General features: G+C 36.5%; 1 protein-coding gene across 2 annotated transcripts in view; it reads left to right on the forward strand.

Moving 5' to 3' along the window:
* Window positions 1-19,938, forward strand: part of ADGRV1 (adhesion G protein-coupled receptor V1) — a 296,376-nt gene that overhangs the window by 23,761 nt on the left and 252,677 nt on the right. For both annotated transcript variants that reach the window (XM_069777566.1, XM_069777567.1), the window contains exons 9-17: window positions 498-827; window positions 4,121-4,297; window positions 5,356-5,579; window positions 13,842-13,968; window positions 14,057-14,242; window positions 15,152-15,332; window positions 15,935-16,098; window positions 16,759-16,882; window positions 17,260-17,526. In XM_069777566.1, coding sequence (XP_069633667.1) covers window positions 498-827; window positions 4,121-4,297; window positions 5,356-5,579; window positions 13,842-13,968; window positions 14,057-14,242; window positions 15,152-15,332; window positions 15,935-16,098; window positions 16,759-16,882; window positions 17,260-17,526 — 1,780 coding nt within the window. The remainder of the gene's footprint in view (window positions 1-497; window positions 828-4,120; window positions 4,298-5,355; window positions 5,580-13,841; window positions 13,969-14,056; window positions 14,243-15,151; window positions 15,333-15,934; window positions 16,099-16,758; window positions 16,883-17,259; window positions 17,527-19,938) is intronic.

A 19,938-nucleotide genomic window follows, 5' to 3' on the forward strand; every position in this document is an offset into this window, starting at 1 on the left:
TTTCGCTTGCTCATTTGCTGTCTTAATGATTATTGGAATGTTTTATACAGCTTCAGGAGGAGGGATTGGTGGTTAAGACTGGAACCTTTGAACTGTTAAATAAAGGGTCACTAGCATTGCTGACAGTTTTGTGACTCAAGTTGCTCCTTTGTCTTTCTCAGAAATGGTTGGAATGAACTTAGTGAAAAAAAGGAAATTTTTCACAATCTGAAACATTTTAAAATTATCCACTTTGGCTGCTGAACCAGAAAAACAGTTATTCATAGCTCATTCTGGCACATGGATTATGTATAGTGGGAAAGTTGCCACTGTCAGTGTTGTGCTGCTTGTGTACAAAGAATACTTTGGGGCTGTCAGTCTGATTTCTTTCTTGAGTGCCAATTCACTAAGGAGAAAAATGTATGGTGACAGTCAGGACATGCTTTTGTGAAAGCATGAAAACTATGGTATACAGTAACTATAGCAGAGAGTAAGTGATGCTGTCTTCTGTTTTGCAGCTTCTGTTTTACATTCAGGACAGTGATGATGTTTACGGCCTAGTAAAATTTTATCCTTTGGAGAATCAGAAGATTGAAAGTAATCCAACGGGACGCTTTTTATCCTTGAGTTTTGCAAGGGAGAGAGGAACAGTTGGAGATGTGCAGTTGGTTTATACTGCACTCTATATTCCAGCTGGAGCTCTGGATCCTGAGAGAGCAAAAGACGGCATTCTAAATATGTCTAGAAGAAGCATTCTCATGTTTCCAGAAGGAAAAACACAAGATGCTTTAAATATACCAATAAGAAATGATGCATTTCTTCAAAATGGTGCTCATTTCCTCATACAGGTATCTCAGCTGTGTTTTGGAGTGTTTTTTTAGCCTGTGTAATATAAAGGATATAATTTAATAGTGGTTTCTTCCCTTTTAATTTAGTTAAAATGATTCTACCTGTTTAAAAAAAACCAGTGATTAGCTCTGTAGCAATGAAAACTTTCATATTTAGAGACAGCTTCCATAAACGTGCCATAAAGAACTTTTTTTCCTAATCATTATTTACTTATTACACCATTTTTAAAAAATAGACTGTTGTAACAGGAGTCAGGTATTAATCATGGTATTTAACAAAATGAGATCAATGTTGCAGAAGTTAGTTACCTGTTGTAACTGTTTCTCTATCTACCCTTTGGCTTTCAATTTAACCAAATTAAGGTTCTTAAAATTAAGTTACAGAGTCATGACAAATTTTAGAAATTACAAGCAAGTAAATATATATTAAAAATCGTAAAACATATGTTATATTTCATTTACATATAAATTTGGCCGGACAACTTGAAAAATATTTTTTCCAGTTTCCCCTGCATATGCCCTTTTGGGTTTTTTCCTCCTTTTTTTTCTATCTGAATTTGTAAGAAGGGAACGTCTGTTGTTGCGAATTAAAATTGGCTGGAAAAATTCATTAAAACTGTTTTTGACAGAAAACTGGGTTTTCAGCAAAAATATTTAAAGAAAGAATTTCCGCTTTCCAATGCAGGCTTTCATTTTTCACTGGAGAAAACCAATTTTGCTTACATTTTAGCAAGTTATTGTTCGGATATACTGCTTTGGAAGATCCAAGGCATGGTAATCATTATATGTTATACTCATTTTCTTATCTGCAGTTAAGACTACCCTGTAATCTCTACTTCCTGTGATTAACCATTGCCACTCTGGTCATCTAGGAAGATGAGCCCAGGTAGTGATCTTGATACACAGACAGAAGGATGACTCGGCACATCCAAAGGACAAATCACAGAGGCATTTCTTAGTTCCTTTTAATCTTTTCATTTTAAGTCAGACATCTTTAGAGTTTTCAAATGAAGATGTTGATGTTAAAGCCATAGATTTAAAATTTGCCAGGTTTTGTCTTTAATTTACGGTGTACCAAAGATGTTTTAATTACTTCTGGGACCTTGAAAAGATTTATTCTCTCTACCTCCTTCTCCCCACATTCACTGAAAAAAAAAAAAAAGAGAAAAAAATTTATTGTCAGAATTATATTATTGTTTTACTAGTATGCAATTTTTTTTGCATTCACAGTTAGATAGGGAATTGCGTTCTGGAATACTAGAATAGGTTGGTATGTTTTACGTGAGCATGAGATCTGAAAGATCTACAGAAGAATTGAAAAATTTAACTCCAGGCCCCTTTTAAATGATACATTATAAGTAACATTGCAGTGTGGACTATGGACAAGACATACATGTGATAAGTATTTCAGAATGCAGGCACTTTGCCCAGCTTTTCAAACTGCACATTCCAGGGAGGCAGGGGGTGTATGTTCTGTACTTTCTCCATGAACCATAAAAATCTTTTTGTTTGAATAAACAAAATCAGAGGGGCTTTCCAGCACAAGTAATTCATTTAGAGAAGGAAGAAAAATACCCCTATTTATCACTATGACAATCCTTCTACATTGTGAATAAACGATAATCTCAGCGAACATGTTTAGAATGAGAAGATTACAGAGTTTGTACTAGGCACAATAAAGGATCAACTCAGGAATTGGGGGAGGAGTAGTGGAGGAGGAAATGAAGCTTAAACACAACTCGAGAATGGATAGAGGAACTGGAAAAGTGAGATTAACATTCTTCAGTGACATCTTCAATTGAATAACCTGCTGTAGTCTGAGGTGCAGTTTTTGGCATGGAAAGGAAGATTAACTAATTTAATAAACTACTTGTCATTATTATTCAATTCATAATGCATTTTTTTCTCCTCATGAGATGATTTGCTTTAAAAGGAAACACTGAACCAAATAAAAAAAATCTTGGTTCTTCCTTAATTATTACTTTAATCTCAAAGTTACTATCCAGGATCAGAAACACTTAACAAAGTAAATTGTTTCAGCTGTGTAGTATTTCAGGAAGTTTACTAAGTGAACAACCGCACAGTGGTCTACCTGCACACTGCTAATTGCAGGATCAGGGCCTACTCTAAAAGAAAGCTTAGAAAACAAGTGAAACAAACAGTCCCATCATCTGTTCCTCAGACTCTCAATAACTAGCTGGTATGGATGAGAATCAATTACTGAATACAGTATTTGTAAAACAGTTCCATCTATCATTGAATAAAATGTGCATGAATATTTTTGTGTGTTATTTTATATAGATTGGTTTAAAGAATTGAAGGGCTTTAAAACTCATCAGCTGAAATGGTGATTCATGATCACTATATGGATTTAAATAAGGCCACTTTCCTCTCCTCCAATAAAACCTTACTATATGATAACTTCTGATAACTCCGAGCAAAATCATCCTTGTGGGAATTAAAAGGTGGTTGTCATTGGTGGTTTATGCGCCAGTGAAATGTTTGCAGAATTATATGCAAATCAGTTATAGAAACATTTATTATAATGATGCATGTAGACAGAATCACATGGTATAAATTATATTTGAAAGAAATATTTAATCATGCAAATCCTGCTTTCCTTACTATGTCAGTACTGCTGCTGGGTTTAGTGAGTGATACGTCCCATTCAGAGAAAGGGTAAACATTTTTCTATTTCTTCTTGGTATAAATAAATGATCAGAAATATGGTAACACAAGAGGAGACTAGAGTTTAGAAACACTGTACTGATTTTCAATTCTGAATGCAATTCTAATGTATTAGTTATTATAAATAAAGAAGTTCTTGAAGTTGTATGAGAGAGGAAAGAAGACGGATCATTCTTTGGCTTCAACAGAGGCTGTAAATTATTATGGTTCCAGTGACTTCAGCAGATTTTTATCAACGCATGGCACAAAAAATGAAGTTAGGACAATAGCTTAGGCCACTTATCAAATCAATACTGTTATTCATAGGTCTATTAATGAATCGGCTGATCTAGAAGGTTCATTCTCCCTACATACATTTAGTTGTGTACATGAACATGATTTGTCTGAGAGGTATACCATCCTGTTGACAAAGCTCTACGATATCCACTTCATTTCTTTGACACATCTACTTACACATTTTTGTAACAGCAATGTTGCCAGTAGGAGAAATTTGTTCTGAAGATGTTTTGCTCCCTGCATATGAAACTTATTTTGAAATGTCAGAATTGTTCTGACTCGGTACTAAGGCTTCTTATTTCTCAATTTTTTCTTAATTTTTCCTACAGCTGGAAAAAGTTGAGCTGGTGAATAGAATTCCTGTAGTCCCACCTCTGAGTCCTAGATTAGGTGAGATTCGAAATATTTCTCTGAGGATTACTCCAGATATTGCAAATGGAGAAATAGGCTTTACTAGCAATCTTCCAATTATTCTTTCTGAGCCAGAAGATTCCCCTGCTACAGTGGTAAGTAAATCTTTTTATATTGTCCCTTAGTATGGAAAATTTATTTGGAGAAAGCAAAGTTTGCTATATTCAGTGTAATATTTGAAAGTTAATGTGAGGAAAATCCTTCCTCTGCATTCTGCCTGACCGCAAATACTCGCCTGCTAAAAAAAAAAAAAAAAGGCGGGGGGGGGGCAAAAAAGTGCTTGTAAAAGTGAGGTCTGAAGTAACGTATTAGTTATTATCAGAAAAGTGAGGTTGATCTTTGCTTTCTCTGTAAGCATCTAAAACCTGTTCGGTCTTGATGCTCACACAGAATGAAAGATGCTGCAGACAGTTTTAATCTCTGTCACCAACTGCAAAAGTAGTATTGTAAAGTAGGACTGATAGCGCTCCTAAATTTCATGGAAATGTCTGTGTATCTTAGAGTTGACTCACATATGAACATATAAATATGAACATATAATTTGGGTGTGTTTTGCAACAATTTTGCTTTTTAGGTTTCTGAGAACCCAAAGAAGCATTTTCAAAAGCATTGCCATCCGAGTGCTTTAGTCCCAGCTAGAGAAACATCTTTTAAAATGTTTTTTTCATACATTTTCCCTTTTTTCACTAGTTGTCTTCACTGAAATCTTCCCACAAATCCTGAATCAGATACCTTGTTTCTCATTCTTAGATTAAAACTGCTAATTTCCTTAAGCAGAATGCAGGTTGGCACTGTACTATAACTACCAGAGTAAAATTATGGTAGTTACATTTAAAACCTAGATTGTGTCTTGATGAGGTGGGCACTGATTAAATCAGTCATACAAGTCTTTTTGTGTTTATAGTTGCTTAGTGATTTGTGATATTAATAATCTGTCATCTCCACTAAGTATATAACTCATAAATGGTTAAAAGGGTAAGACTCAGCATATTTTTTTGTTGATGTACCATCTTTGATTTTGTATCTTATACATAGGTATGAGTAAAAAACCAAGCTGAACATTTTGAGGCTCATATTCAGATAGTAATTTGCAAGGGGGTAATTGTTTTTGCATTTGATTTTACAAGTCACAGCAGACTCATGTGTTTCATAGGTTTCTATTGCATTGCATCGAGATGGGACTGATGGTCAAGCAACTGTGTTTTGGAGTTTGAAGCCCTCTGGCCTCAATATAAAGGCAGTTACACATGATGACATAAGTCCTTTTAATGGCTCTGTTGTTTTCTTGTCTGGACAAAGTGATACTACAATCAACATTACTATTAAAGCTGATGATATACCCGAAATGAATGAAACTGTGTTACTAACTTTGGACAGGTATTGTACCCTAATGTCTATTCATATTTATCAGTTGTAATACTCAATTCATATATAACAAATTAGCACAGTATTAATTAGGACGTATTGCTTGTATTGTGTTGGTAAGTGCCTGAAGGAATATTAGGCCCTCGATTCAGACTGTGTACGGATTCTTCTTTGACTGGTTACCAATGTAAGAAACTGTGTTGTGTTTATTATCTAATGACTTAATTTTGTTTATATTTTGGTGAAAATATTGTATGCTATTTAGAAAGTTCTTTCAGCTTTGATATTTAGTTATAGCTCTTGGTTATAACACATATCTTTTCAGAAAAGTAATGTTTAGTGAGATAATGGGGAAAACTATAATGAAGAGTATAAAGCAAAACATAACTGTGTTTCTGTCAGAAAAAGGTCTATAGCTAGGGTATTGTTGCAGAACTAGATCAGTTTTTTATTTCTTTGATTTGCGTGTTCAGTATTGCTTGCTCTTGATAATTAGATGCTTCCATCACAACCCCTAGCTTCCAAAATAGCCCAGTGTGACCATTACCACACACTTTGGCTACAAAGAGAGCAATGGTGTTGCTGAAGCACAGTGTTGTAGTCTCCATTCTGCATGAGATCAGGATTATAGGATAATTAAGGCTGTAAGGGACCTCAGGAGACAGTATTATTTGTACATGAACACTACTCAATACTTAAATTAGTTCATATCCAGGACTGTATTCCCTCTTTGATTTATTAACAGGAGAATCTTGGCTATGTCTTCTGTCCTGCTTCCAACAACTCAATTGTATAACTAGGTTAGAAATACTACCACTTCTTCTACTACCTCCAATTAGTCTAAGGTACAATTTTTTACTTTTTCTGGAAATGCACTAATAGGGGTCTGCCAGTTGCAACGTCCATGTTGAACATATACTACTTACACAGTCCTTACCTTATGGAGAAGTATTCTTGTCCTACATAGGAAGTGCAAACTAGCTCTTGGGAGCTTCAACACCAGATACCCATGGTGATTACATACTAGCAAACCAGCAACCAGCTCCTCAAGCTCTTGATCCTCTTTTGGAAAGGCGTTCTTTTGAACATCATTCTGTCACACAGGGAAGATGTTACTCCATTGCAGGATTAGTCTGTTTCATTAAAAGCTGGCTGGTGGATGCATCTAGTGCAGAATGAATTATTTCATTTTACCTTGGCTACTCACTGCGTTGAAGAGGCAGTCCTTTTCAAGACAAAAACAAATGGAGACTATTGCAAGCATTTCTCTGCTTTCCTTCCTGTGCATGAAACTGGTTCGTCTCAAGGAATTAATTAGAGTCTCTGGCATAAAGCAGGAAACTAAGATTAGAAATGATGATTGAAGTTGTGAAGAAGTTGTGTCAGAAGGCCAAAAAATTGAAGCGGAAGGGTAGAAAACAGATAAGTAGGTAGAAGAAGTGGACAGCATAAAAAATTAACTTTTAAGTTCTGACACCTCTGCAAGTGTAACTACAGCTTTCTGCCACTTACTCTTAGCAACTCTAGGCTGTGCCTTGAAAATGATGGCTGCAATGAGGATTGAACTGGCAGCTGAACAAACATAACCACTGTTTTGCCTTTACTATGTATGGTGGGAATAGCAGGTTCTGCTGATCATGAAGTGGCTGGTAAAGGTGTGCGAACAGTAATCAGCTTTCCCACACTTGGCAAGGTCAGAGAGTGAAGTAAGGAACAGGTGGTCTGGCCTGGAAAAAGAAGTAAACGAGGAGATAAAATCTAAACTTTTCTCTAGGCGTGGATAGTGTCCCTCAAGGCTATGAGTGAAATTTGCCAACTTTAACAGCAGCAGAAGCCAAGCATGAAATTACTGCAAAGATCATCCTTTCAGTGCTGGAGATGACTCTTCAAATCAGGGTTGAAGGATACTGGCAGGGTTATGTGTGTAAGCTTGTGATATTGCTTTCTGCATAGTTTGTGTTTTCTGGATGAACAGAAAATTTCACTTTCCAAGGCTGGCAGCCAGCACCTCACAGCAGTAGTGAATTAGCATGAAAACAAAGATGCACTCTGCTGTGGATGTGCTTGTACTGTTCTATAAATTGTAGCATAAGTCAGTAGGAAAATAGAGCATGTAAGAACTTTAATGAAACTATAGACATAGAAATATGTTCATAAGCATTCTATTTATTGCAATTAGTAATAGCATGGATAAAATAATAAAAATAATTAGTTCTAACAAGGATGTATTATTTACAACTCAGTGGTGTTGTTAAGGCAGTTTACATTTTAAACGAGCTTTGATTGCATCCATAACTATAAAAGAAACTTTCCAAGCCATTAAAAACAGTATTTTCCTTTCTTGCTCTATGGCCTCTGTCCATAGGCTGTAGACACTAAAAATAACTCTAAATTCTGTCCACAAAATGGAGGCCAATGTATATCTTGAAGAATATGCTTCCAAAAAAGACAGATGAGTAAGAAAGAAGCAAGACAATCCTGTACCTGCTGAAGCTTCTTCATATTTTCTTTTTTTAGGAGCAGCTTCAGGTTGAATGCCTGCCCGTATCTGAATAGGCCTGAATTGAGATCAAACATAAATAAAGCCAGATGTCTGTAGTGAAATCTGTATGAGAAAGAAAAGGCCTTGGTCTTCTTGATGAATGTAGGTGGAACAGGCCATGGAAATTGTGTGTATGCTTTGTGAAAGCATATATACATACTAGGGCTGTTCATTTTAACTGGTAAGCACGAACAGAAATCAGTTTTTTAAAAATCTGATTGTTGTTTTTTCCTTCTGCACAACATGTTCTACTGGCAGTTGTCATGCCCTCAGTAAGGTGCAGATACACAGCTGTCGATCTGGCAATTGGCACAAGTGAAGGGCCAGGACCTCCAGGGCATGTGGGTTGTGTTTGCACTCTTAAATGAATGGCTCTGAGAGTGAAAACTTGTGGACTTTGGGATTTGGGAAAAGCAATATACTGAAAAATTGATATTAATTTGTGAAAGTAATAAACCATGAAGAGATGATTGTTTACATAGTCCTTACGCTCAATTTTTTTGAGTCACGACATATAATTTAGGATGCCAAAACAGATTCATGTACATATGTTATGACCTAAATCTCATTTACTATATATAATAAAGCAAAAGTGAAGCAATGGAACTTGGGGATTTTTATAGTTCTAGTGATTTGTGTGATGCAATGCAAGTTTCCACAGGCTGAAATTCTGTCTTGGGTAAATTTGGAAAATAGATTTTTTAAAAATTGCAAATGCAAAACATAGGTTTGACTATTTCATTGTGAAATGTCTGGTAGTTTTTTAACATTTTTGTGTGTAAGACATTACTTCATGACAAAAAGTTAGCAAATCATAGAAGGCCCATTGAAAGCCCTGCATACTCTCTGTGGTTCTTAATTCAGGGCTCAGGTAATGTTCATATGTCATGGGTTGCTGTCTGCATGGGCATGCACAGAAACACTAATATACTGTTTAATGGAGCTGGGATTTTCTCCTAACTTGGTGATTTCCTGTGGTTAGTGTCTGTTTCAAAACTATCTTTCTTACTTAAGTAATTTTTCTGTTAAGTAATACATGTGATGCTATATGAATTGACTCTTTCAGTGTAAAACGTTGGTTTTTTCTTCAAGGGTTTGATCAGACTTTGTTTTGACAGGGAAAAAGTTATTTGAAAATAGTAGAATTTTTAAATGAGTGCTACTGGACACCTACTGCTAGCTTTTATTACTTTTCAAAATAACAACACCCTTATCTCCTGCTATGAGTAACAAAAATGAAAATAGCCTACAAAATCAAATAATTTGTGGATTAAACCTGGACAGAAGGTGTTCCCTCTGATGAGAAGCACTGTGCAATTTATAATGTGGCAAATCCTACTTTAATACTGTTCTTTAGACTTAGGTCCTGCTACTAATTAAATCAGTAGGTAATCCTGAAAAAATTAAAGAAGGGGTGAACACTGACTATAAATCTAGGAAGCAAATTGAGTAACATTCCACAGGCAGTCTGAATGCACCTTTTAGGTTCAGGTACCCTGATAGAAAAGAAAGTTTTTTAGAGAAGTGTGTTTTTAATAGTAACAGCAATACAGATTCACAGTTGCAATTCAGTTTCTCAGGTGCCTTTCAAAACATTCACTTTCTGCAGAACTCCAATTTGTGGTCCAAAGCTATCAAATTCGACCACATTGCATCTCTTAATAATTATTATTTTATTTGCAGTGGTATTTAGTTCATAATAACATTGAAATTGCCATGTTACTTTAAAAACAGTCAAAAATTTTCTTTCTGCTATTTTATAGTACTATGTGTTTAAAAAAGTGCAAGAAACATTTTGAAGCTTCTGTTAGTTGTCCTAATTAATCTGTAGTTCTTGCTAAATAATAATTACAGTCTTTTTAAAGAAAGAATTTCCCTAATGACAAGTCATTTCACATGAGTTTTTCATATGGGAAGCGTGTTTTTTTACAGCTGTTTGATCACAGAAAACAACGTTATGCAGTTTGAGATTGCATTTCTTATGTTAGCATCATAAACATTGCCAGCACTGCGATAAACTGAAACTTCATGTCCACAGATAGCCATTTGACAGAAGAAGTTAAGCTGAGGAGAAAGAAAGGCGAGTGGCTTTCCCAGTGAGAGGGATCTCCTTACACCTGGTCAAGTGCTCTAGTAGCTGGAGCTCCTTGGTATGGCTAAGCGACTGTGTACAAGGAGCTGTTTTAACTTTTATCGTTACTTCTGGATGCCCTCACCAGGGCAAACCATGCGTTTTGGAAGTTCTGAATAGCCATTTTTGTTCTGTTTCCACACTGCTGTTATAGGAGTGCCTAAAGAGATGGTTTCACATACCACAAAGAGTGAAACAGGACTAAACTGATACCGTGCACTCCGTGGCAGTTTGGATGTCTCTACTCCGCGACAAAAGGACTGTAAATGGACAGCGCCTTGTTCTTGGACGTTGTCAGGGCATCCAGCAAGAGCTGATGGCTGGTGGCCTGTGGGCTGTGTGGTGGCGTAAAGCCAGGAGTCCAGCCTGATAACATGGCTGGTCAGGCAGGGGCCCGGGCCACCGCCCCCAGCGAGGCCGGACAGCAGGCTGGAGCAGGTAACTGGGTGCAACCTGGAGTCCAGGGCATCAGGCAAGGTCATGGTGGTGGGGCAGGTCAAGCCAGGAACACATGTCAGGTTTAGGCTGGATGGTGGTCACCAGGGTCAAGCAGAGCCCAGTGATCGCCAGGCAGGTCCACAGCGAGAAGGCAAATCCAAGGTCAAGCCAGGGAGTCATCTGGTGGGTCCTGGTGGAGGGATGTTATGAGAGTTTGTATGTGTGCACCTCAGGGTGTAGACATGGGTGATCCTATTGTGTACACTGTTCGTTGCTCATGTAACAGCAGCTCAGAGTTGGAAGCCTAAGCCTAGGTCCTTCTATTCCATTTTTGCATAGGCTATGTTATGTCTTTTTTGAATAGTAACCAACACTTACTATGGCAGAGCAGCGATAGCAATCTGGCCAGTCATGCAGAGAAAACACGGTCAGATCAATCAATCAATCAATCAAGTGATCCTACTGTTGAAAATGGGACTTGGTTGGAGAAACCTCCTGAGCGATGGTTTTCTTTAGGAGAGGATGGGTTGAATCTGACTGGTTGCTTTCTGACCTGCAAGTTCTCTAGATTCTGATCTGACTTACACTGTGACTGTTTAAAAGTAATTAAGTATTCTCAGTCCTTCCAAAGAACACCTGGAGATGCTCAAGATGCATACCTCATGGTATCATGTGACTGTTTCATTTCTGTTACCCTCTGGATTTCTGCAGTGCTGCCATTGTGCATTGCAGCACGATATTAGATTCTAGCACTACTCCTCAGTTCATCTTAACAGGCTTTTTTTGTCTGAACTGTGTTTGGACTCATGCAGTGTAACTTTATGAAGCTGAAAGAGATTTTATTTCTGGCATACCCTTTCACTTTCTGATGAATTATTATGTCTTAACTACTTAAGCTTGTACATACATATCAAAAACTCACTTGACATAATGGTTCATTTGTATTCTCTGTTGTAAATTATATTACCAACAGTTTAGCGATATAATTAGCTTTTAGCATTACCAACTTTGGCATTTTCTCCTTGATCTTTTCATTGTATTAATACTCTGATGGTTTTGGAACACTTTTACATATATGTCTGAAGGAAGGGAGAATGTCTCAATGTGTAGTATTTACAATCTAGCTTCACTGCAAATCAGTGAGAAATTTCTGTTAACTCAGATCTCCTGTTTGAAAGAATGTATCTGCAAGTGTATTTGTGTTATTTTCTCAAACTCTTGAGTGAACTCTTATCTCTGTTGAATTCTGAATCTGAGTTCCTTCTGAGATTAGTGAAGTCAGAATTTCACTTTGTAAATGCTGTGGTAATCTCTTTGTGGTATTTTGATAGGAGATACAAGTTTTACATTTAATATATATTTATTTTAGATTAAGAAGGTCAAAGTGCATGATTGCCACTGCAGAATAATACTGCCCTTTCCTCTGACTTGATGTGGTAGTTTTGTTATAAGTGCTTGGCTGAAACAGAACCAAATAAGAGATTAGCAAATACTGTTTTCTTTTCTTATTTTTGTTTGTTATATTTTTGTATTGGCATTGGTATTTTATTTATTTATATTTATATTGGTATTTTACTTTGGTAATCTGGTTAACTGAAAAACTGTCAAAAATATAGTTTGATGTGATTTTGTACCAAAATAGTTTTTGATAGGTACCTGTTATAACTGCCACTGTGCTTATCTGTTTTTATCATTACTTTGGCAGATTGATGAAATAATATATCATGGAGGCATATAGGTTTTTTCGTTGAAATGGTGGTCTGTTTATAAATGTGGGCTGCTGGTGCAGTTGTGAGCAGGCACAGAGGTTGGCAGTAATCAGGGTCTTGGAGGAGGGCTTGGAGGGGTATACCATGAATGCATATTGACATGCTGAATTGGTCATGGGGTCATTTCTCCTAAGTGGGAACTGCCCACTTGCTAGCATTTGTCAACAGGAAAATGCCAAGCAAGTAGGGTTCCCATAAAATGAACATTATAAGCATTTGGAAAGGAAAAAGAAAGCTTTGTGTGTGTTTTTTTTTAATTATTACTATTCTTCTCTAAGATTACTACTATTGAAATTCTAGCAAGTGGCACTTTCATTCCTTCCCCCATCCCCTTTCTTTCTTTCTTTCTTTCTGTGTTGACAGGGTAGAGACAGAAAGGTTTGTCGTGTACTTTGGGTAAGTGCAGTGAAGTGTGTGGTTTGTCTTCAGTGAATCAATGCTTTGTTTTACAAGTGATTGGTTTGGACAGAATCTGTCTTTATCATTTCTTTTCCTCTCAGGAATCACGTCTTCTGCATCTCTTCAGACAATGCATGCTTGCCCTTTGGTGTTTAGTTTGATGGCATGGGGTTCTGGCTTGAAGGCATTTCTTTATTTAGGATCTGTGAATGTTGAAAGTTATGAATGCATGGCTCAGCGTTTGATATTTGAGCATTTGATGCAATAATGGATTGGTTGTTTTAAACTGCCAGAAATATGATTTTCCCCAGCTAAATCACTGAACTGGCTAGAATTACAGAGAAGAAGTTTTCTGTAGTCAAAGATGAGCCATTATCTTGTTTTTGAATAACCTACATTTAGTTCATGTTAACACAAGTTACTGTGTCTGCTTATGTATTTTTTTAATGTGCAGTCCCACTCTCTGGGATCCTACAGGTAGTGTCCACTTCTTACAGAAGGCAGGTTAACACACAGGTGAGGATGAAATCCACAATCCTGAGGGGCAAGTGTCTTCCTATTTGTAACAATAGCAAATTTTGCAGAAGAGGATAAGAATGTGTAGTTGTCAATATAATTTCTATTTGTTTAAGTGAAATTGGATTATCTTTATGTTTTGATCCAAATACAAAGTAATACTGAATGTGACTCTAACTTTTTACTGCACAACTCTCTTTTTTGTCCTGTGAGTTGTATGCGTGTGTGACTAAAAAAACCCAGAACTGCTAACTATAAAAACTAATCAGAAAACAAAGTTACTTTGGAAGCAAAGTTTTTTTTATAATTGGATAAAACATACTGATGTGTCTTTCTTAGTTTATGTTATTCTTTGCAGGTAATTGTTTTCATAATTTATTAATAAAATTCATCAGTGTTCTGACGTCCTTTGCACAGGTGTGGATTTAATTGCCACATAGAATTGTCACTCAAAAAACCCTCTTGCCTTCCTTTCTCAGGGTCAGTGTGGAAAATCAAATACTGAAGTACGGGTTTACTACTCGTGAAATTATTATTTTGGAAAATGATGATCCTGGAGGAGTGTTTGAATTTTCTTCCTCTTCCAGAGGTCCCTACAGTATCAAGGTAGATATCTGAGTAAATTCTCTTAATCATTATGGACAATTTAGCTTAAGCAGAGTGCTAGAAAAAAGCTGGATTTTCTTTTTTACAGGAAGGGGAGTCCGTTGAACTGCAGATTGTCCGCAGTAGAGGAAGTCTCGTCAGGCAGTTTCTACGCTACACTGTAGAACCAAGAGACAATAACGAGTTTTATGGAAGCACAGGAATTCTGGAGTTTAAGCCTGGTGAAAGAGAGATCATAATTACTCTTCTGACAAGAATGGATGGGATTCCAGAGGTAAAAATTAATATTTTTCTCTCTTCAAATTGTGTTCACAGGCATATTAGTTTGTCACTTATTGAAATATAGGCAAATATACTGGAGCAGAACAAGTGCGTAATGGCTTTTCTCCAGAATGTCTTCCCAGCCTCCAAACCAGGGATGCCTGGATAAATAGAAGGTATCTTTGGGTTTAATATTCCTCAGTAGATTTTTTTTTTTTGTGAATTGAAACCGTTACACTTTGAATCCATGTAAGTGTTTAGTGTCCATGACATTCTGTAGTATAGAGCGCCATTGTTTAATTGAACTCTGTGTGAAGTACCACTTCGTTTTTGTTTCTTTTATAGTAATCATCTTCTAGTTTACTCAGTGGTCCCCAGTCTAGACTAATATTTGCCATATAGATACGCAGGTGCAATACTTGTTTTAATGTTCCTTGAAGCATTACCTGTGAGCTTTTTGCAAGAAATACATGAAGTATAAGGTCCCATGAGATTAATAAAGCAAGCTGATACATTCTTTTTTAATTAGTTTGCTGTCAATGGTTTTAAAATCTTTGCTTCCCCTGTTACAAAGCCAGAAAGGTTAATAAATCTTATGGAAAACTTACCTTTCAGGGAGCATTACAAATGTATTTGTACTAGTGAATTGATGTGACTCTAAGTTAAGTACACAAAATCCTTGCCTATAATAATGCTAGATTTTGTGAAAAATAGGTCCTACCAGAGATAGAAATTTTTAATTATATCTTTGTTTTGATGGCAATGTACAAACGCATTGTGCATGTAGAAAGTGTGTGTGATTTCTTTTTATTTAAATTTGTATCTCTTTCTGCCTGGCTAGGGACTGTGGATGTTTGCCCATTTGTTTTGGATGTGAATACTGAGTATGTATTTTTATTCTGACTGAGTTTACCTCTTGTAGCTGGATGAGTTATATTCTGTAGTACTCAGTGGCTACAGTGAAATGCCAGGCAAGTTGGGGAATGCCACAAGGGTCAATATAACCATTCTGAAGAACGATGATCCACATGGTGTCATTCAGTTTCTACCTGAAGAACTATCAGTAACAATGAAGGAAAGTAAAGGAGAAATCATCTACGCTGGTAATTCTTTTTTATTAGTTGCTGCTTTGTCTGCTGTCTGCCCCTGCAAGGCTTCTTTCCCCCATTTCACCTTTCTAGGACAATGTCTGACTCAAGTCTCCACTCAGGAGTTTCCAGAGTGGTTCAGTGCCAGCACAATGAGCAATGGAGACTGAAGTGGAGGAGGATGGCCTGGAAAGCCGAAGAGATCAATCCAGTAAAAAAATGGCTAGAGAATATGCCAGACAGGAGGGACGGAGTATTATGTATGTGTAAAATGCAACCTGGAGGTAGTGGCTCTGCTTGTGGAGCGTGAAGAATAGGGTGCCATGTGAGAGAATAGTAGAGCTAAATCTTCATATAAGTGACTTCAATTTATCTATCTTTATTCAATTATCAAGTACCTTTACAGGCAAAAAATAACAAATTTGAGCCAGTTTGAACTGCTTTAATGGTCTATCTTTGTGTGTCCTTTTGGGTAGTGCTGTCATATATTATTAGTTTGGAGGAAGTGGATTTGCTTATTATTTCATTTCCTTTTTTCTTTGTTTCGACTTTGCTGACCTTTTTGATTTGTGTTGTTCTGAAGATGCACACTGACTGTATATGTTTGCATTTTTTAGCTGCTTACAGAGTTGTAAGAAACCAAGGAAACTATGGCAATGTTAGTGTGTCTTGGGTTGTTGACCCAGCATGTACCAATGACATCTATCCAGAACGAGGGACTATTTTCTTTGATAATCTGGAGTTTTCAAAAAATATCACCATTTACTCACTGCCAGATGAGGTAAACATTTTTACAGTGTTTTTGTGTGAGTATATGGGACAAAGACTAAGTGCAAAAACATTACAATTTAAGGAGAAAGAAGGAAAGTCTGTTTTTTTAAGAGCCTGATAAGTATTTGTAGGAAAAATCAAAATACTTGGGTAAAACTGAGATTACTTCAGCAAATCATAAAAGAATTTGAGAAGCTGTGCATACTTACAAACAAAAAAAAAATTAGAAGCTGAGAGTAGTTGAATGTGGTTAAATTATAGAAAAGTTCCTTTGAATAAAACTCTTGTTTTAATAGCAGGAATCCTAATTTTTATTTTTAATGCTGATATATTTGAAGTAATATAAGAAAGAATGAGAATAACTAATAATAAATAAATAAAGCTGTAAAAATAAATCACATGTATCAGAAGCAGGAAACCACAGGATAACTTTTGGGTCATCTGTACAACAGTAAAGATGAGGTGACTTATTTACAAGGATTTTAGACGGATGATGGTTTCTGTGTAACTGTATAAACTGTCATCTGTCATCCCTCTTGACGCACTCAAGGATCAATAAATTAATATAACACTCAGAAATCTGTAGTTTGTTAAACACCTCAGGTGTTCATTTTAATTTCTTCATTGTTCTGTATGCAAGAAATTAGTTTCATAATACTTTCTCTTTCAGGTACCTGAAGAGATGGAAGTATTCATTATCAGCTTATTCAATGCCACTGGTGGAGCCAGGCTGGGCAATATAACCAATGCAATTTTAGAAATTACTAGGAATGATGATCCCATTTATTTTGCAGGTTAGATATTATTGGTTTTAAATGTAGAATACATATACTACCCCAAAACAGATTTTATTGTCAGACCAGATCACTGAGAAATCCTAATATCAATTAAGCTAGTATAAAACGTTCATGTTTTTGTTGTGTTGAATTTGTATTTGTCTCCTTCAGAACCTTCCCATATTTTATTTCATTTTTCTCTTTGTTGATGCTGGGATTGGTTAGGTGACTAAGTACAATATTCTCTCGTACCCGCAAGTATTTCAATGCCTTTACCACATTTGCCTTCTGTTTCACTGAGGAGAAGGATCCTCTTGGGGAAGATTAAGAAAATAGGCCACATGCAAGGAGCTCAGGCTTGTACTCAGGTAGATTTGTTCCTTGTGTATTTTCAGAACCTCTGACAGTGAGCGTTAAAGAGGGAAGTGTTGCAAACTTTACAGTCCTAAGGAATGGATCTACTAATGTTGCTGTTGCTGTCCAGTATATTACTGTTAATGGAGATGCAACAGCTGAAGACGGAGACTTTGTTCCCAGTGGAAGGAGCAGCGTCATTTTGTTCGATGTTGGAGAAAGAGCGCAGAACTTATCTGTGTATATTAATGATGATGATACCCCTGAAACTGATGAAACATTTTATATCTTCCTTTTGAATTCTACAGGTAAAAGTAATGATTTGACATATGTTTAGTAACTCTCTTTTTTTTTTTTTTTTCCTGCAATTTTTTACCAGCTTGGTCTTATCATAAAGCAAAATGCCAAGTATTATATGAATAAGATTTGCTTCAACATTTCTATACAATAACTGTACACAGTGTGTTTGAATTTTCATCTTGAATTGTTCAACTGGAAACAAAAATCAAATGATACAGCTGAAACCTTTCCTGCAAAAACAACTGGAGTGCAAGTCTCTTTTCAAATGTAAATGCTCCAAATTAGATGGGGCTTTGACTTGACTACAGAAACACAAGGCTAAAGAATGTTAGTACTACAACAGTCTTAGGGAAAGAAGGATCTTTTTAGATTTTTTGTCATGCTCCAGTGTATACTACACAACTGCCTGATTTTTGTAAAAACAAACAGAACTGCCTTATTTTAGAGGAAAACCATGTAAATTGGTCTCTCTTTTATTTTTGTAACAGTTCAGTGTATGCATGCATTTTTTTCAGTCTGACATTATAGTTTTACAAGGCTTAATTTACAGAAAAATGTGTATTAGAAATTACTCAGTGTACCACCAGTAAAGAATGGGTTTATTATCTCAGAACTAACATTGTCTTCCTTTTTTTTTTTTTTTTTTTTTAAAACAGTTACCAGTTATCATTTAGCAGGAAATGATACAAAATTATTCAGCACATTCTGATGTTTGGAATAGACATCTTCTGGAATAAACCATCACTGCTGTGTAATATTGTTAAAAAAATATAAGTTAAATCTAAGAAATAGTTAAATTTTCCTGGGCTCTGAGATCTGCTTAATAAAGAACCTCCTCAACCCTAGCCTTGCCAAACTCAAGGTGTAGTGGGAGATTCATCTACAATTGTGTTAGCAAAAATTAATGATTTACTGTTCTTCAGTTATTGTTCTGTAGCTGAGAGTGAATGCACTGTATATCTTTGCAATGCAAACCAAAACTGAATTGAATAAGCCGTCAGAACAATGACTGAGACTTGAGGGGCTGTAATTTAATAAAGCAAAGGAAAAGTATCACCATTAACCATCAGAGTATACCGTCACATTAGATTGTGTGGTAGGTTCATAAAGTAAATACCTACCAGGCGCTCAATTCAAGATGAGGAAACATAAAACTAGATTTCTTCATTTAGACATGCACACTAAGTATCTTATCCCTCATTACAGTTTATAAGGATCTAGTCTTTGAAAGTCAGTGAGACCCAGAGAGTGCCTCAGGTCGACACCCTGTGGCTGGTCTATGAATTGCTCACAAGGCTTCATTGGTCTCGAGCTGCATCTGTCCTAGGCATTGGTAGCAGGCAGCCAGAGAATTATAGGAGATTTTTCAGCAATTATTTGAGTATAAGGTAGCTTATATGTTTCCTGAGGTCAGCTAGCATTCACTCTGGTACCCAGGTCTCTTACAGAACATCGACCTTACAGAAATGATTGGACAAAGCCATTCTTCTCCCTTCTTAAATTTTATCTTTGGAGATCTCTTTCTACGTTACTAACTTTCTTCAGGATCTACTGGCATTTTCTTTTACCACTCTATTGGGAAAATATGATGGCTTTCCTCCTGGCACACTGGTCCTACAAGAATGGGTAGCTGCAGGCTCCCTTTGCCTCTAAAAGGAGGATAATATCATCGTGTAGCTTCTCTAGAATCACTAAGAATACAGAATATTTCTATACACGTTCCTGAAAGCAAAAAAAAATTATTTTCTTTCTATGATCTGTTGCACATATAGGCCTTGGTTGTTACATCTCTTTTGAAATTTATGTTGGACTGTTGGAATTATGTTGGACTCAGAGAAAATATAGGTGGAAGTATATGAAGTTAAAGCAGTAAACACATTGTTTACTTTGGAACAAATGCTAGTCTAACACTCTTAAATAGGGTGAAAAATGGGATGGGAGTGGAAGCATAATGTACATCTGTGGACATAGGAAGGGTGTTAGAATGTCCCTGCAGTGCTAACACACACACAGAAATCCTACTACTTCACAGGTATCTTATATTTTTTCCTTTCAGGTAGACTGTGATATGTGTTAGTGTCCTGGTTTCAGCTGGGATAGAGTTAATTTTCTTCCTAGTAGCTGGTATAGTGTTATGTTTTGGGTTCAGTATGAGAAGAATGTGGATAACACACTGATGTTTTCAGTTGTTGCTAAGTAATATTTAGTCTAAAGTCAAGGATTTTTCAGCTTCTCATGCCCAGCCAGTGAGAAAGCTGGAGGAGCACAAGAAGTTGGGACAGGTCACAGCCAGGACAGCTGACCAAACTGGCCAAAGCGGTATTCCATACCATGTGACATCATGCCCAGTATATAAACTGGGGGGACTGGGGGTGGGGGGAATCGCTGCTTGGGGACTACCTGGGCATCGGTCAGCAAGT

This window comes from Haliaeetus albicilla, chromosome Z, assembly GCF_947461875.1.
Source record: "Haliaeetus albicilla chromosome Z, bHalAlb1.1, whole genome shotgun sequence".
NCBI lineage: Eukaryota > Metazoa > Chordata > Aves > Accipitriformes > Accipitridae > Haliaeetus > Haliaeetus albicilla.